Below are 18,658 nucleotides of genomic sequence, written 5' to 3'. Positions count from 1 at the left end.
AATGACAGAGCAGGTTTGGTGGGCTAAATTGACTATTCCCACTCCTATGTCCCCATTAAAGATGGAGGTGGTCTTCTCATCCAAATGCAATTTGAAGCCCTAAAGTGACCAATTTAAGGCCATTTTCAGCAAGACGAGGAAGAGATCCCCTCGGCCATGGGGGGAGATCCTTGGTAAAAGCTGGCAGAGAGGAATCGCTTCCTGATTGGCCACTCTTATGACCTACGGAAGAGGTCCCAGCAAGGACCGCACTTGCGAAAGCAACCCCTGCTCTCACCACTGGCTCCCTGGCTACCTCTCTCAGTGGCACTGTTGGCACTGAAGAGCAGCCAGCCCTCTGATTGACCAGCAGTTCCTAGGTAATCTGCAACCTTAAGGGCTGCGAGTTTTGACGCCTGGCCGTTTGTCACATAATGGCAACAAACAGGTCACTGCTCCTAGAAATGCAAAGACTAGGTTGGCCACAGCTTTCTGACCCACTGAAAGGGCCACCATCACCTTCCTCAAATTCAGCATGTAAAATACAGGACAGAATTCCCAGCAGTCTGCTTTTAACAGTGTTTCTTAGTTTCTACAAGTTGAGGGGTAATCTTTATTGAGGCATTTAAACTCTCAAAGGGTTACACTTTTGTTAGGTTGGGGTATATTGGGGGTTTATAGCAAAGGCAAATTGAGGTACAGATCAGCCATTCTTTGATGGTCTGGTGAAACCAGTTTGAGGGCCTTCTGCCAGTTTGTACGCTTTTCAGGTTGGTCTTTCAAGAGGCATCCCTGCTGTATAGTATGCTATTTTCCACAGCAGCCATTTCTTTAATACTCATTTAAATGAAATTGCTAACAGTTTTGTTTCATTTGAAGCCAAACACCTGAGATGAAAGAACATTACAATAGTCCAACATGTCTTTGCTGGTAGCTTGTGTGTTAATAATTTGATAAATATATTGCATCTGGTGGTAGTCTGATACCTGTTTAAACTTTGGCAAAAATGTGGAAAGAAATCCTGTGGCACATTAAAGGAAGTTGTTTTTTGACCAAAGGTGTTTATATCTATTCACGTTAATTAAGTCCAAGAGGACCCTACTGAATTGTTTAAAAACTACTGTCTTGTATGTGTGGGACAGTACTGCCCGTAGGAAAGGAAAAAGAGCTACATTTAAGAATCGACATTTGCACCACAACACCCCAAAGATACCCTGACAAAAGGAACAATTAAAAGCCTTAGCATGCAGCAATAGTTTTGCTTACTGTGGTTGACTAGTCTCTTCAATAATATGTGTATACTATTAAATAATTTTTAGGTACACCACAAGACACCTGAATGATGAATCAGCATCCAAACAGATTCGAACCATGCTTCAGGTTCAGTAACTCCTTGGGCAAGAGGATCTCTGTCCTGACCTCAGAAGATGTACATGTTTACATAATTTAATACAAGTTGGTGTTAATACTTATTTGTCTTATTTACCATAACCATTCCCTCCTCATCACTTAACATATGAAGAAAAACCTTTATAATAAAATCGATGAATGGCATTTTTTTTATTTTTACATAGCATAATATGAAGCATACCTGCAGCCTTATATTTGATGTTGCAAAGTGCAGTTTGGTTTTGGCAGAATTGATGTTACAACGCTATTTTGCTCCAGTTTGAATTTCTCTATATTGCTATAAAGACCCGGTACATCTGCAAATCTTATTGTAAATTTTGCTAGTGTTTTAGTGTGTTAGCATTCAGGGAACTAGTTCTTACTATGACAAAGAACAACACACAAGCTTGCTGATTTTTTAAGTTGTCTTTCACATGTTTGGTCAGTCAGCTACTATGGGCATAGATCATTGAGATCTGCACCTTGTTCCATCTGGTGCTCATATTTGGTTGGAAACATGCTTTTGAGCTTTGAAGAGATAACATCTCTTTTACTAGCCTGCAGCAATGAATTTAAGAATCACTTTTACACTCTCCTAGTTTATCTGTCATTTTAAAAAAAATGAACAGACTATGAAATGTCAAAAAAAAGCCCGTAAGATTAAAAAGCCATACCATTTTAACTGCACGATTTCTGTGCTAGCATTTTAAAGCAGACCATTAATGGAATACAGATGATTTTCTTCTGAGCTTCACCACATGAACATGAAAATAAGATTATATGTCTAGTCTGGACTTATTGGGCATTTTAAATTTGTCAGGTTGTGCATTTTACATTTATATGCACTTTCAGTTAAAAGAAGGGGGAATACTACATACTGGCAAAAAGGTAGGTATGCCGATAAGCAACAGGCAGCATTGGTACAAGGTCGCATGCTCTTAGTTGAATGTAATTACAGTCATTGCTAAGCATGTACTACAGACTGATAAATCAATCGATCCAAATTTTGTTACATAAGAGTGTTATGCTGCAAAGTAATAATAAAAACCATTTTAATGATTGAGGGCAAATGTTAAACCTGAAATGATATCTGCAAAATATAGCTTAGGGAAGCAAATTGAACAGAAGGGAGAATAAACGAAAAACATTTAAGGAAAATTTATATAGGCCTATAAGAAGAGGGTATGTTTCTTTAACGTCTTCATTGATGTAAAACTATATTTCTATTTCAACGTATTTTTTATACAAGCAATAAAATTTCACGTGATGCATTCTATGAATGAAGTGCACATAAATTAAACGCAATTTAATAAGAATTCTAACAAAATATATCACACCTGTATTCTGCAAGTAGGGGATATGTCACAATAATGCACATAAATAATATTTGTTTCCATAGTATGGTTGAATGAATAATCCACAATTGCTGAAGTTTTGAATAGTCAGCATCATGAGTGAAAGTATAAATTGTAGTACATGCGTGCCAACAATGTATTCTTTTTACACCACAGGTTTACCATTGTTAATTTTTAAGAAAAAATTTATCTCAATAGGGTAGCAATGGTAGTAGGATTTTCTAAAGCTGCCTTCTGGTCATGCAAGCTGGCCCTAATCTCCTTGAAGAGATGACTAGCCAGTATCATGAACTGAGGAAAATCTCCTTAGGGCAAATACAGATTTTCCTCTTCAAACATTATATTTTACTTGCTTGTTATACATTTGAGATTCTAACTCAGCGACCCTTTGTCCTTCTGGATATACTGTATTTTAAAAATGTGAGGAAACTTAAAGCTCACAGGTTTGATTTTTATTAGCAATCAGAATGTTCAAATTACTATTTTGAAGTATTATCTATGTATATGAAGCCTCTCCATTACATATGGAGTATCTTACAGAGTATAAGGTTGGAGTTAATTGAGTATTAAAATTTTACAAAATTTTTACTTTTTAAAAAATACAACTTGAAAACTGAGTTAAAAATCTAGGATTGGTCAGTTATTTCCATGGCAATGTTTTTTTGGGGAAAACAGCGTTGAGTTGACTCGATCAAGAGTGATTGTGTAGTAGGTCCAACCCTTGAAATTAATGTCGTGTACCTGTGGAAAAGTGAAAATATTTTCTTGGATTGTTAGCAACACCGCTAGTACAAGTTAATACTTACACAAATAGCCTACAGAATTCAGTGGCAAAGTGGCCAGCAAGGGGGTTAAATCTGATTGCATCCACTTGGCAACATCACATTAGGTGCCTTGAGAGATCTGCCACAACAATTTGATACAGTTGAATATTGTGTCCGATTTGAGCCAGGTGAATCTGCTACTGCACTGTAAGATATTATGAAGGACCCAATCATATTGTATTTTTTTAGGTATATTGACTTGGGTTTAATTGCAATATCAAATTCAAGAATGTCCCTTTCACACAGGTAACAAAAATTATACATAAAACTGTAGAATCTCAATTCCAGTACTAATGACTATCATAGCATTTCTTTTGCATTACAGTCTTTCTTTAAAGTTGCCAAGATGAGAGCACAGTAGTAGAAAGTCAGCAACTTTTGTGAATACTTGATCATCACATTATTAGCATTAATTTATAAGTTTCAGAGGATTTATTTGGAAAAATTCTGTTTGTGAACGGTATTTTGAATGCACTGGAAAATGAAAATGTGGCTTAAATGCATTCCCCAAAGAGTAATATTTGCCACTTTAAAATATGTTTAAAGCTGGTTTAGAGATCAGGCCTTTTAAATGGTGGCGTGACACTTCAATTCCATTGTATTAAAACAGTATTCATCCTATGTGAGATTTGCTATTTTATTCCACTGAGTTATTGTTGCAGTTTAATATGAGTAATAAAAGCTTTGATATTGTTTGTGATACATTGTATATTGCTCTGTATTTTGAATTCTAACTTAAACTGGATTAAAAATGATGAAAAATCAATTGGTCTGATACTGCTATTATTTGTTAAAGCAATGTTAATGGAAGCATCATACTGGATGGTAGTTCTTCAAAAGACATTACCATGCAGGGAAATTTGCTCAATCAGAATCTAACCAGCATACTGAAATACTGATTCTGACAAAGTGAATATTTTAAATTCTTCCTATGGACTTTTTATTTGCAAAGATAATGACCACACTTTAGGTGAAACCAGCTGTTTGCTTTTCTTTTTACGTTATGCATGTGTGAAATAAAAATGAAACCATGGTGTGCATTTGTTCCTCAATAAACTAATAAGCGATCAGTATTATTTGTATGACACAAAAGAAATATTGGTGGTTGGTGTTCTAATTATGCCAGTTATCTAACAGACATTGTTTTTTAAAATTAATATGCTAATATGTCAAGAAAGATACCTATATGAAATGAGCAGCAAACATCTGTGAAAAGAAAAGTGGTATGACTGAATGTATTTTAAGGAACACTTGCTCAATCAATTATACTTGAGCTCCTTTATATAATTATTAATGTCTCCACTGAACCACCAGAGCCCATGGCTTTATAAATTTCCATGCTCTTGTTGGATCTACACTTGCATGTAGAGGCCAGAGTCACTGTGACCTGTTAAAACACCATCCTGCTGGTCCTCTCCTATGTTCTGAGATCCTTCTTCAGTAATTTTTTTCCTTTCACTGTAATCATTTGTTCAGTGACCCAGAGCAATGAACCCCATCCCCAAATTTAAGCTTTCCACTTGCCCCAGGACTCCATGGACACCAAGAATATACCCCTGATCATTTTGCCCACTCTGCAAGAACTGACAGTGTCCTACCCCCTGAACTGACATGCTGGGACTGCCTGGACTGAGAATGGCCTAGCCCCTGGACCATGTCTCCACAGTATCTAGGACGACCTACCCATAATTCCCTGACTGGTTACACTTGACCTGTAAGACCGAATGAAGCCCAGTCCCTGCACTGCAAGGACACAGATCTCCGAATGCTGGTCAGACCAAGCACCTAACTGACTGTGGCCAACTGAATCGGATGAGCCCATAAACTGAATGTGACTGTAACCCCTGACTGAGTGTAGTTCCCTTTGACCCCACTAAGGATTGCTCCCCTTTGACTCAGCTGTGGCCCTTTTCTCGCAGCACATGCAGTGTATTTGTCACATCCTGCAAGTTGCTGTCTTTGCCTTACCACACTGCAAGGCAGTGACTCTCTTACTCCCTTGATTAGACAGTGCTTTAAGTGCAGAGGCGGATGCAGACAACTTGTCACAATAGAGATCAAAATAAACAGCAGAGGCTGGCAGCCTCCAACCAAATGAGTGAAGGCAAAGAAAGTAAGCCAAGAGCCACAGAAATGTCCTATGCTAATGCATAGAATGCACGAGTGTTCCTGTGTGCAAAGTGATCTGGAAGAAAGTTGCAAGTCACAAGATTCTCTGAGCTACAAAGTCAGATGTTGAAGGGCTGAAGTGGCATGAGAAGTTGCTTTGAGAACAGTCATGATGCAGTGAGGCCGGTTGGTTTCCAATGCTGGCTTGGGTGGACAACATTTCAGGGGGAATGGTAGCCATGGAGCCTGCGAGAACCATGTGGTGCACCCTTAGTTAAATGGTGGCTGGTTTAATCATTTGGTGAGTTGCAGCTGCCAGGTTACTGCTCTGAATTTTACATCAGGGATTTAAGCCATCTAGGTTCTCGGGAAGAGAATTGTAAGTGATATGTAATTAAGCAAGTTGAGCTAATAATGATATGCAAATGCATGGAATAAAGTAGTTGCCCCTCGGTGAGATTCTGATGCCACCATGCCTTGGGCTGTTTTGTGTTGAGTGGTTTAGAGTTTCCTAAGTCTTGTTGTAGCTGCAGTCATCCAGGCAACTGTGTTCCGTCAAATTCATAACTTATGACTTGTAGATGGTGAACAGGCTTTGGGAAATCAGGAGCTGAGTTGTGCACAGTAGGATGCCCTTAGTCTAACCTGCTGTTGTAGCCACAATATTTATATAGCTGATCCAGTTTTGCTTCTGGTCAGTGGTAACCCCCAGGATGATAGTAGTGGGGGATTCCGCAATGGTAATGCCATTGAATGTGGATGGTTAGATTCTCCCTTGTTGGAAATGGCAATTTTCTGGTATTTGAGTGGTGCAAATGTTACTTCAACATTCCTTTAGCATTACTGAGGCCTGTGTTACGTAGAATAGCCAAATTATGGTAATGCTGATGGTAGTATCCTGTCAGAGCAAATCATCAGAAACATGTGACAAATATCTATTGAGTCTTAATTGAAGAGTGCCCTAGTGTTATTGAAAAGTGACAGTCCACAGCTTCCACAGTCAAGTAGCGTTTCTATGCTGCAACCTGTGGAACTAAGTATGTGCACTGTTACATGTTGACAAGCCTATTTTTCGATAAGGAAACTTCGTTAATTGTTAACCTGCCACTGACCTTTACTTAGTCACTGCAAATCAAACAGTAAAAATATTATTTCACTAAGTTGATGGAAAATAAATTGACGTAGCTGGGATCTTAATTCATTCTATTGCGTTTATAAGATATACTTGTTATAACTTGTAATGCAATCTCAATTTTTTTACAAAATACATTGCAGTATTCGTTCTTTGAAATCACTTCTCAATATCATTTCTTGGAGAATTAAATGTAATCAAACTTCAACCAAATAAATAAATTGCATGTTTACAAATTCCTCAAATTGATTATTTTGTCAAAACCCCCTCAAGACTGTTAACTGAATATGTAATTAGGGTGTTGTACAATCCTAAAGTGGATCATAAGTGTTAGTTTGTGCAGGTATCAAAATTTAGAAATTGTAATGCGAATACTTCAACAAACATTGTGACTTTGAGTATCAAGTATTCCTCTGTACTGTTAAACTCATAAAGGCAAATTTAATTCCTTTCCAGTAAAAGTTATTTGTCTGTGATTCCTAAGCCTCAGATTCCCTACAGTGCTGAAGGAGGCCATTAGGCCCATAGAGTCTGCACCTGCCCTCCGAAGAGCATTCCACCCAGAACCAGCCCACCTAGCCTACGCATCCCTGGACATCTTGGGGCAATTTACCATAGCCAGTCCACCTAACTTGCACATCTTGGACTGAGACGAAACCAGAATACAGGGAGGTAACCCAAGCAAAATATGCAAAGTCCACACAGAGTCGCCCAAAACTGGAATCAAACCAGCGTCCCTAGCACTAGGGCAGCAGCGCTAACCACTGCGCCAACAAATCATTGGGAACCATTAAATAATGTGATGGGTGGAGGGATATTAATTTGTGCCATTTGTTACTTACGAATTTGTACTTTTGGCAGAAAGTTGAAATTAAATAAACTTTTGCCAAGTATGTGTGTGCTGGATCCAATGTAGGGATCCAGTAGGTTTATCTTCAATTAAAACATAAGGTTAAAATATATTGTGAAGGGCTGGATGTTGAAATATAATATGAAGCATAAATTTCTCCTCCTCGCATGAAGTGAGAAAGATGACAAGAAGGGCAAGTAATTGGTCGAGTTGTCCCTGAACACAGAATTACCCCCGTAATAACTTCAAAGCTTAGCTGTCTCATTACCTTATAAAACAACAACTTAATACAACTTAAAACACTTATTTAACAAGTACACTGTCTCTGGTAAGGGAATACAACTCGGGGCACCCACATTGGCTATTTGTATCCCAGGGTAATGTTCAGTGGTATAGGCATAAGCCGACAAGAACAACATCCAATGTTGTATCCAGGCCAGTAGAATCACCTTATCCTCTTGGATCAGAAATTGGCTAGCTGTAAGAAGACAGAGGGTGGTGGTTGATGGGAAATGTTCATCCTGGAGTTCAGTTACTAGTGGTGTACCTCAAGGATCCGTTTTGGGGCCACTGCTGTTTGTCATTTTTATAAATGACCTGGATGAGGGCGTAGAAGGTTGGGTTAGTAAATTTGCGGATGACACCAAAGTTGGTGGAGTTGTGGATAGTGCGGAAGGATGTTGCAGGTTACAGAGGGACATAGATAAGCTGCAGAGCTGGGCTGAGAGGTGGCAAATGGAGTTTAATGCGGAAAAGTGTGAGGTGATTCACTTTGGAAGGAGTAACAGGAATACAGAGTACTGGGCTAATGGTAAGATTCTTGGTAGTGTGGATGAGCAGAAAGATCTCGGTGTCCATGTGCATAGATCACTGAAAGTTGCCACCCAGGTTGATAGCGTTGTTAAGAAGGTGTACTGTATGTTAGGTTTTATTGGTAGAGGGATTGAGTTTCGGAGCCATGAGGTCATGTTGCAGCTGTACAAAACTCTGGTGCGGCCGCACTTGGAGTATTGCGTACAGTTCTGGTCACCGCATTATAGGAAGGATGTGGAAGCATTGGAAAGGGTGCAGAGGAGATTTACCAGGATGTTGCCTGGTATGGAGGGAAGGTCTTATGAGGAAAGGCTGAGGGTCTTGAGGCTGTTTTCGTTAGAGAGAAGAAGGTTAAGAGGTGACTTGATAGAGACATACATGATGATCGGAAGATTAGATAGGGTGGACAGTGGGAGCCTTTTTCCTCGGATGGTGATGGCTAGCATGAGGGGACATAGCTTTAAATTGAGGGGTGATAGATATAGGACAGATGTCAGAGGTAGGTTCTTGACTCAGAGAGTAGTAAGGGCGTGGAATGCCCTGCCTGCAAAAATAGTAGACTCGCCAACTTTAAGGGCATTTAAATGGTCATTGGATAAACATATGGATGATAATGGAATAGTTTAGGTTAGATGGGCTTCAGATTCGTTTCACAGGTCGGCGCAACATCGAGGGCCGAAGGGCCTGTACTCCGCTGTAATGTTCTATGTTCTATGTTCTATGAATTGTGGTTTGCCATTAAAGTGAAATGAGCCCCATACAGATAATGATGGAACTTTTTGAAGCCACAAGTGACTACTTGGCCCTCTTGATTTCTCCTCTGTGGCAGTAAGGGTTCTTGACACGTATCCCACAGGTCTGTCTGACCCATCATCCATTCTGTGGGATAAAATTGCCCCAACACCATATGGGGATGCATCACATGTTAGTATTGTCTGATTTTTCAGAGACCTTAATCAATCCACAAAACCTGTACTTTTAAATTATTGTTGTCCAAGAACTATTCACGTGTGCTCATGACAAGGAATCTGTCATTTGAGCATTTGCAATGTAGGAGTTTGGGTAAGAATTATTGCATGCAAGTCCATCTTGATGCTATTATAGATCATACAGCATGGAAACAGACCCATTGGTCCAACCAGTCCATGCTGACCATAATCCCAAACTAAACCAGTCTCAACTGCCTGCACTTGGCCCATATCCCTCCAAACCTTTCCTGTTCATGTACTTATCCAAATATCTTTCAAATGTTGTAACTTTACCTATATCCACCACTTTCTCTCGAAGTTTGTTCCACACATTAACCACTCTCTGTGTTTAAAAAAAAGCCCCAATGTCTTTTTCTAAATCTTTCTCCTCTCACCTTAAAAATATGCCTCCTAGTCTTGAAATTCCCCCATCTTAGGGGAAAGACACCTGTCATTCACCCTATCTGTTCCCCTCATGACTTTGAGCTTCTATAAGGTCAACACTCAACCACCTATTCTCTAGTTTAAAAGTCCCAGCCTATCCATCCTCTACTTATAACTCAAATCCTCCATTCCTGGCAACATCCTAGTAATTTTTTTTTCTGAACCCTCTCCAGCTTGATAATATCCTTCCTATGACCAAGCAACTGGAACTACACGCAGTATTCCAGAAGAGGCCTCACCAACATCCTGTACAACTTCAACATCATGTCCGAACTCCAATACTCAAAGGTCTGAGCAATGAAGGCAAGTGTGCTAAACACCTTCTTAACCACCCTGCCTACCTGTGATGCAAATTTCATAGAATAATGTACCTGAATCCCTCGGTCTCCCTGTTCTACAACATTGTTTTGTTTTCTTCTCCAGAGGATTGGAAAGTAAGCTGGAGAATAATTTTAAACATTTTTTTCCAAGTAAATTTCAGATTTAAAATGCTATCAGATTTTTTTTTATTTTTACTTCAGAGAGAAAGCTTTGCTTAAAGAAAGAGATACACTTGGTATTTATTGTTTATTCTGTTTTTAATCCAAGCCTCCAGCATTTGCAGCTTTTCTTTATTACATTAATTTAGAATTTGCTTTTGTAGTTGCTGAGGAGATTGTTTCCAATGGGCTCGAATTTCCTGATGCTCAACCTCCAGGCAGGAGGAGGACAGGCTACTTTCTCTTTGAAAGTTCCTTGGTTTGAATCTGTGCCATTTATGGCTGCCTTGTATATAATCCACCAGAAAACATTTATTTAATATTCTAAAGAAAGCTGCATTGTTGAACAGGACAGAAGACCGATGTCAATTCAAAACTTTAGACACTTCTATTGAGGCATACCTTTCAGCATGTCTATTTGCTCATAAAAGAACAATTTTGTGAGCTCCCCTTAATCATTTTTACTCCAATGAAAACATGTTGAGTTCTGACTCTCTTTTTCTTTCTCTCAATCCTCAAATCATTAGAAATTCTCCCTAAATTTATTTTCTAAATGTTTAGGATAACCTAACGCTGCCGGGGGAGGTAGTGGAAGCAGATGCGATACAATAGTGACTTTAAAAGGGCGTCCTGACAAATATATGAATAGGATGGGAATAGAGGGATATGGTCCCTGGAAGGATAGGGGGTTTACTTGTGATGGGCAGCATATCGGTGCAGGCTTGGAGGGCCAAAGGGCCTGTTCCTGTACTGTAATTTTCTTTGTTCTAACCTAAATAGTAAATGATACTCCAAATGTACCGTCGGCTATGGGTTACACATGGGTTAAGTCGTCGTCAGCAGCAGCATTTACTCACTAACGAGTATGATTGTCCAGCTTGAAGGTAGACTCAGAGTTTTTGAAACTTTCTTTCGACCTCCCTTCATTTGAATGCCTTCCTTGAGCTGGGTGAAGATGATGTGCTTTGGCAGTCAGAAGTCAGGCATCCTAAACATGTGGCTGGCCCAATGGTGGGGTTTGTTTCGGATGATCATGGCCTCGATGTTGGTGCTGTTGCCTGCTTCAAGAACACTGATGTTAGTACGCTGTCCTCCCAGCTGATACAGACAATCCATCTTAAGCAACATTTCTCGAGGACCTTGAGATGCTGTCTGTACATGGTCCATGTTTTGGAGCCACATAGAAGAGTTGGAAAGATGACTGCCTTATATACAAGGATTGTGGTATCAGTACAGATGTTACAGTCGTCAAAGACTCTCATCCTTATGTGTTCAAAGGTGGTGCTCATAGATTGGATGTGATGTTGCATCTCAACGTCAATGTCAGCTTTAGATGAGAGGTAGCTTCCCAGGTAAGATGAATGACCCATGTTTAGGAGAATTTCTCCATTGATCTTAATGGAGGGATGGACTGGACCTTGACCCAGCATGGGTCAGTAGAGGATTTGAGTCTTCTTGAGATTGAGGCTGAGACCAATTTTTCGCTATGCATCTGTAAAGGCACTTAGTGAGCCTTGGAGACTGTCTTCTGAGAGCAGAGATGACATTGTCATGATGCACTGAAGTTCCACAAGTGAGATCGGTGCCATTTTCTTCTTTGATTTTAACCGGTTGAGGATAAAAAGTTTTCTATCCATCCTGTGTCCAATGTCCATACCACTGGGAACCTTGTTCTTGATAAGCCGAAGGATGGTGGTGACAAAGATGGAGGAAAGGGTGAGGGCATGACGCACTGCTGCTTGACCTTTGCTTGACAGCTCAAAGAATCCTGTCATTTTACCATCAGTGAGGACCATCACCGATAACTTCTCGTTAAAGAGAGCCTTTCACAGGATCTTCCATTGCTCTTCCCAATTGATTGAGTCAAAAGCCTTGGTCAGATCTATGAAGGCCAGGTACAGTGGCTGGTGTTGTTCCTGGCATTTCTTTTGGAGTTGTCGAGCAGTGAAAATCATGTCCATAGCTCCATAGTTTAGTCAGAAACCACATTGGCTTTTGGAAAGTATTTCCTCAGAGACTGGGGGAAGATGCCTGGTGAGGAATTGGGTGATGATCTTCCTGGTGATGGAGAGTAGAGAGATTCTTCGATAGTCCACTTTGTCTCCTGTCTTGAAGATGGTGGCATCGACAGCATCCCAGAGATTGGCAGGGATTTCTACCATGTCACAGATTTTCAGGAACAGTTGATGGAGCTGATGGTTAAGCTCTGCTCGTCCAAGTTTGAAAATCTCCATTGGAATCCTGCCTACTCCTGTGGCTTTTCCATTCTTCATGGTGTCTATTGGAAGCTTCAACCTCTTCCACTCTAGGTGGGAGTCAAAGATCATCTTTGAGGAATTGGAGAGTTAGGGGACTTCCTCAGGCATGTCTTTGTTGACAACTGCATCACAGTTTAGGAGGTCTGTGAAGGGCGACATGGTGGCTGAGTGGTTAGCACTGCTGCCTCCCAGTGCCAGGGATCCGGGTTCGATTCCACCCTAGGGCGACTGTCTGTGTGGAGTTTGCACATTCTCCCTGTGTCTGTGTGGGTTTCCTCCGGGTGCTCTGATTTCCTCCCACAGTCCAAAGATGTGCAGGCTAGGTGAATTGGCCATGCTGAATTGCCTGTAGGGTTCAGGGATGTGTGGATTAGATGGGTCTGGGTGGGATGCTCTGAGGGTTGGTGTGAACTTGTTGGGCCAAAGGGCCTGTTTCCACACTCTATGGATTCTGTGATTTCCTCCCCACTGGAGGCTGATGTTTTCTCTATCTCCCAAAAGGGTGCCATCCTTGCTTTGCAAACGTTTGAGGTCAAGGGTATTGGGTCTGTATGGTGCCTGGATGGCACTGAGGAAACCTCAGGTGTCATTCTTATCAGCAAGGACTTGCAGCTCTTTAGCTTTCTCAGTCCTTCATGGGTACTTGATTTCCCTTTTTCTTCTTTGTAACAGGGGAGGCAATGCCCTAGTGGTATTATCGCTGGACTGTTAATTCAGAAACCCAGATAACATTCTGGGGACCAAGGTTCAAATCCTGTCACGGCAGATGGTGGAATTTGAATTCAATAAATATCTGGAATTAACAACCTAATGATGACCATGAACCCATTGTCAATTTTCAGAAAAACCCATCTGGTTCACTAATGTCCTTTACGGAAGGAAATGGCCATCCTTACCTGGTCTGGTCTGCATGTGACTCCAGACCCATAGCAATGTAGTTGACTCTTAACTGCCCTCTGGACAATTAGGGATGGGCAACAAATGCTGCCTAGCCAGCGACGCCCTCATCCCGTGAATGAATAAAGTAAACGCCTTTGCTATTTGATGAGGTTCTCCTTACTGATATAATTTTACCAGGCACAGAGAGCTTTCCTCTTCTTCTTGATACGGTTTTGAATGATGTGCTTAATCTCATCGAATTGGCCTTGATGTTCCCTGGCGTCGTAGCCGATGGTTTCTTCACAGCATGAGATGATGGCTGTCTTCAACTCTTTCCAGATTTCCTCCACTCCATTAAAATGAGCTCCTTGAAGATTTTGGTGAAGAAATTTTTGGAAGTTTGCTAGACTGCTTGGTTCTTGAAGCCACTCAATCTTTAGCCTCTTTTTGAACTTTTTCTTCATATTCATTTGCTTCTGGTGGCATTTGATTAACATTGAGGAGTAGATCAGCTGGTGGACTATCTAGCAGTTGTCAGCACTGTGCTTTGGTGGTGAGGAGATCCTTTTGGTCACAGGATCAAACAGCAACATAGTTGATCATGTGCCAGTGTTTTGATTGTGGATGTCTCCAAGAAGTATTGAACTTGTCTTTTTGGCAGAACAGTGTGTTGACAACCTCCTGGCGTTCCACACCTTTGGTGAGCAGGAGAATCTTGTTGGAGCTACAATTCCTGACTCCTTCCTTTCCAATGGTTCCTTTCCAGTATTGGGCTTCCTTTCCAACTCTGGCATTAAAGTCCCCAAGGATGATCATTTTACCTTCCTTTGGGATGTCAGTGAGTATGGTGTCCAGGATGCGGTAGATGCCTTCTTTGCACTCATCTGTGGCATTAGGGGTTGGAGCATTGGCACTCGCGAACATTGCATGCTGGTTCTTGTCAAGTTGCAGACAAGGGGTCATGAGGGGATCGCTGATGCCGACAGGGAGCTTCCGAGAGTTGGTTGACAAGTTTGTTGTTGGTAGCGAATTCAATTCCATGTGTCCTAGGTTGATCCTCAGGTTTTCCTCGCCAGCAGAAGGTGACAGCTTCTTCGCTCAGCTGTCCTGCACTGCTCTTTGAGTCTCCTACAGGGCAGTGATATCACTATTGAAGTGCCTGAGTTCATGGGCCTCTGGGGCACGTCTCCATTCTGGGAAATGTTTTCCTCATTATCCATGAGGACTTTTACACTCCACTGTAGGTTCCGAGATTGAGCTTTCAGACTACAGGTAGATGAGCCTGTTGCGTGTAGTTTTCCAGCCAGGTTGGGGTGGAATGGACTATTTTTAGAGCACCGTCCCTAGCCCCTTCCCTGTGCAGGGTGAGCAGTGCAGATCCTTGTTAAGAGAGCTGCAGAAACGGTCCCCTGTTCCTATTCCAAGAGTGAAGTGATTGAGTCAAGCTCCTGCACCTACATGCTGGTCCAAAACAGGGGACTTCCAGAAATCTCAAACCCATCCCTGAGCACCACAGGAGTTGTGCTATGTGTGGGGTGGGTGTGGGTTGGGGTGGGGATAGATTTCCTCCAGGTAGATGCCTTGTGGCACCTTGTGACATGCAGGATGTCTTTTAACATGAGAACGCTGTAGCAAATCAGCAGACACATGGTCCCTGACAGACGTTAGATCCAGTTCAAGCGGCAAAGAAACCTCAGTGACTGGGGAACTCTCGACCACTGCAGCCTCCATCCACTATCACAGCCACCGATGTCACACAAATTTCTTCCACCTGGATCACCATTGAGATCTTGTTTTGCGCTTTGTCTGGTTCAGGCATGAGTGGACTGGATAGGAGCCGAGAGCTCCTAATGGTATCACAGTCCGGATCGATGGAACACTTCAGCATCTCCACCGCAGCAAGGTGGCCAGCTGTGGCCAGCTGTGGAAAGGACAGAATTAAGTAACCTTTTTGTCATCGAATAAAATGACCATAGTTCACTCGGGCATAGGCACAAAACAAATGTGTTTTCGAAATAGGCTATTTTGTTCGATTTTGCACATTTGCAGGCATTTTAATTAGAGTTTCCAATCATAATCAAATAGCAACTAAATATTTGTTCACTTTTGCATTTATCCAATCAAAACAATTGAACCACAAGAAAGATAGAATATCAACAGTTTGCACAGTAAGCACTAGCCTTGATTATAAGCAATAAATAACTCTCAGGACAGTTGATTGAGCTGTGTTTAGCTGATTGATGGCAATCAAAGACTGTACACAAGGCTTTACTGTCTCTTGCTTGAATGTTTATTGATGTATTTCATGAGCCTAATTTACACTCCATGTCGATAACAAGGAAGTGAGACATTCTTGCTCTCCAAATCTATTTACACACATAGCTATCATTGCTGTAATCTGGTACGTCCAACAGTAATTTGATTTGCTTTACTGAACAAGCTATTTGTAGAATGTTATCAGTACTGACATATGCTGCGTATGCGAAACATTTTGCTTTCAATGAGGGAGGTGACGCTTTCAAATTGGTGAGGAAGCATTGTTGAACTTAATTAGTGCAGTTCATCTTCTCCCGCCTCAGGTTATAAGTAAAAACAAAAGTCGTAAATCATGTAGGCCAACCTTATGTTCCCTTCTAATGCATTTATTCCTCCACATTGCCCAACTGCTGGAATATTGAAATGACCTGAGCACAGTTAGATGAGTTAGATGACCTAACCTCCTTGATTATCACCAATGTCTCTCTGTAATGTCAATAACAGTGTCACTTTCAGGAGGCTGAGCTGATTGGTTTTGTCCTTGCTAAAATGGGTGAACTGCCTCACACAAATGTATATAGTGGCTCAGCTTTGAACCATCACAGTGCCCTTGCAGTTGACACATATATCAACCAAGGCTGGAATTTGAACCCATGCTGTGTGAATAAAAGTCAAGCTTTGAGCTTGTGAAGATTCGCTACAGACTTAACACAATAACGTAAAAACCCAAACATAATAATTCATGAAAAGGACTGATTGACATCAAATATTACACTGTGAGCACATTACTAGTAATTTCCCTTCATGTTTGGTTTGCTGTAACTAATGGGAAGAGAGACCACACTTCATTCGTTAAAATTTTCATTTATGATAAGAATGTGCAGTTACACTTTCAAATAGTAATTGAAATGAAGCAAATGCTATAATTGAACATTCTTGAGCAACAGTGGATGGACTGATATTGTTAAGTATCTTAGTAAGTTAACAACAATCACAAGATGCAGAAAACAAAACTATTTCACAATTCTACAATGTTGGGATGCAGATCATTGGTTTAAATTTCCCTGTGTAGAAGAACAAGATGTTGAAGAACTTGGACTGTTCCCCAGATGTGGTTTTGAGCCCCAAGGTAGGCAAACTAAACTGTTTCATATGCCCTTTTTTTCAATTTGATGTAAGCTGAGCTTATATAATCAGCGAGGAATTCTCTCCTAAGGCAACGTCTTGGGCTGTTTTTGTTCGCAAGCCATTCTCCAGTCACTGAGAACATATGTTAGTCTTTTTTAAAGTGTCAGTGTGGTAATTTAAACTGATTCCTTCACAAATATAATATTGTCTTTTGCTTTTGAAGTTATTCCCTCAATTCACTATTATTAAACATAAATCTGGACTGAGTAATAGAGCAACATTGCCATCAGCTGAGTTGGATCGAGCCTGTCAAACAAGACATTATGGCCCACATAAGAAATGGTTTCTAATGGCCACAGTCACATCCTAGTATGTTGGGAAATGCTATGTTTGGGTTTTGATGATGCCAGGATAAGAATTTTTATGATGAGGAAGTAAAAACATATCTAAATTGTGTGATCTTCATTCCCTACTTCAAATCATTCCTTTTGCAATTCAGTACAAGCAACCCAAGACTAATCACCAAGGAGATTGTTCTTTATCTGTAACTTGGTATTGATTATGTAGCACCGTGAACACTTGAGATGAGCAGGAGATGTAACTGTTATAACAGCTATGTCCAAGTTCATTCCCTGTGTTTTGTTCAGTTCCACTCCCCTGCTCCATTCCATAATTCTACATCTTATACTTGAAAAGAAAGTATCCAATCCGATTTCAAAATTATTTCTGCAGCCCTTTCAGATGGTTCATGCCATACAATAGGAAGTCAGAAGAATTAGAAAATAGTTAGAGCACAAAAACAGGCCTCCTGGCCAAAAGCTGAAATTAATACCCCCTGTGAATCTCCTACTCCATTCATCTAATCCAGCAGAGTCTATGTCACCTCATCTCTCCATCTGACCTTGGGGACACAGAAAGAAGCCAGAGGTGGATCATCAATTTTGGTTAAAGCTTGTTGCAAATACTTTGGCTTTCTATAAAGGTGTGACATTGTCTAATTCTAGATTAACTTCCAGATGTATCCATGTAGGAGATAAACCGGCCCCGGTTTTATCCACTAACTGACAGAAAGGCTCTCTCTCAACTTTGAGGGACTCAGGCTCAGAGTTGATGAGCTGGAGTCTATGCTTCAAGCACTGCAGCACATCAGGGAGGGGGAGCAGTTACCTGGATTGGACGTGTTTCAGGAGGTAGTCACACCCCTTCGATTAATGACCTCGAATTCAGAGGGTGGTGAAGGACAGGAGGATGGAACTACAAGTGAGGCAGGGAGAGTGACCCAGGAGGTGGTGCTGAAGGAACCTCAGCCCTTGAGTTTGTCTAACAGGTTTGAGATTCTTGCTGCCTGTGTGGATGAGAGTTGGGGCTGTCGGTGGTGGGGTGTCAGAGGTGAGCAAACTGACCATAGCACTGGGGTACAGGGGGCCATTCCAGAGGGGGTAGAAAATAGAAATGTAGCCGTGATTGGGATAGTATAGTCAGGGGGATAGACACTGTTCTCTGTGCCCAGAATTGGTATTACTGAAGGTCGTGTTGCCTGCCTGGTGCCTGGGTTCAGGATATCTCTCCGGGGCTGCAGAGGAACTTGGAGTGGGAGGGGAAAGATCCAGTCGTTGAGGTCCACGTGAGTGCCACCAGTATAGGAAAAGAGTTTATGCTGAGGGAGTATGAGCAGCTAGGGGCTACATTGTAAAGCAGAAACAAAAAGATAATAGTCTATCTGAGCCATGAGCTAAATCGCACAGGGCCAACAAGATTAAAGAGGTAAACACGTGGCTCAAAGATTGGTGTGGGA

At 41.2% G+C, this 18,658-nt stretch overlaps 1 protein-coding gene across 2 annotated transcripts in view; it reads left to right on the top strand.

Moving 5' to 3' along the window:
- The window catches only part of cyria (CYFIP related Rac1 interactor A), a 139,757-nt gene extending 135,510 nt beyond the window's left edge, over positions 1-4,247 (top strand). The window contains exon 12 of one of the 2 annotated variants that reach the window (XM_048597445.1): positions 1,299-4,247. In XM_048597445.1, the coding sequence (XP_048453402.1) occupies positions 1,299-1,368 (70 nt within the window). In that variant the 3' untranslated portion in view covers positions 1,369-4,247. The remainder of the gene's footprint in view (positions 1-1,298) is intronic. The other variant, XM_048597447.1, reaches the window with a different exon arrangement.
- The last annotated feature ends 14,411 nt before the right edge of the window (positions 4,248-18,658 follow it).

This window comes from Rhincodon typus, chromosome 5, assembly GCF_021869965.1.
Source record: "Rhincodon typus isolate 14 chromosome 5, sRhiTyp1.1, whole genome shotgun sequence".
NCBI lineage: Eukaryota > Metazoa > Chordata > Chondrichthyes > Orectolobiformes > Rhincodontidae > Rhincodon > Rhincodon typus.
The sequence above is the reverse complement of the archived record's forward strand: the minus strand, read 5'-3'. Positions and strand labels throughout refer to the sequence as shown.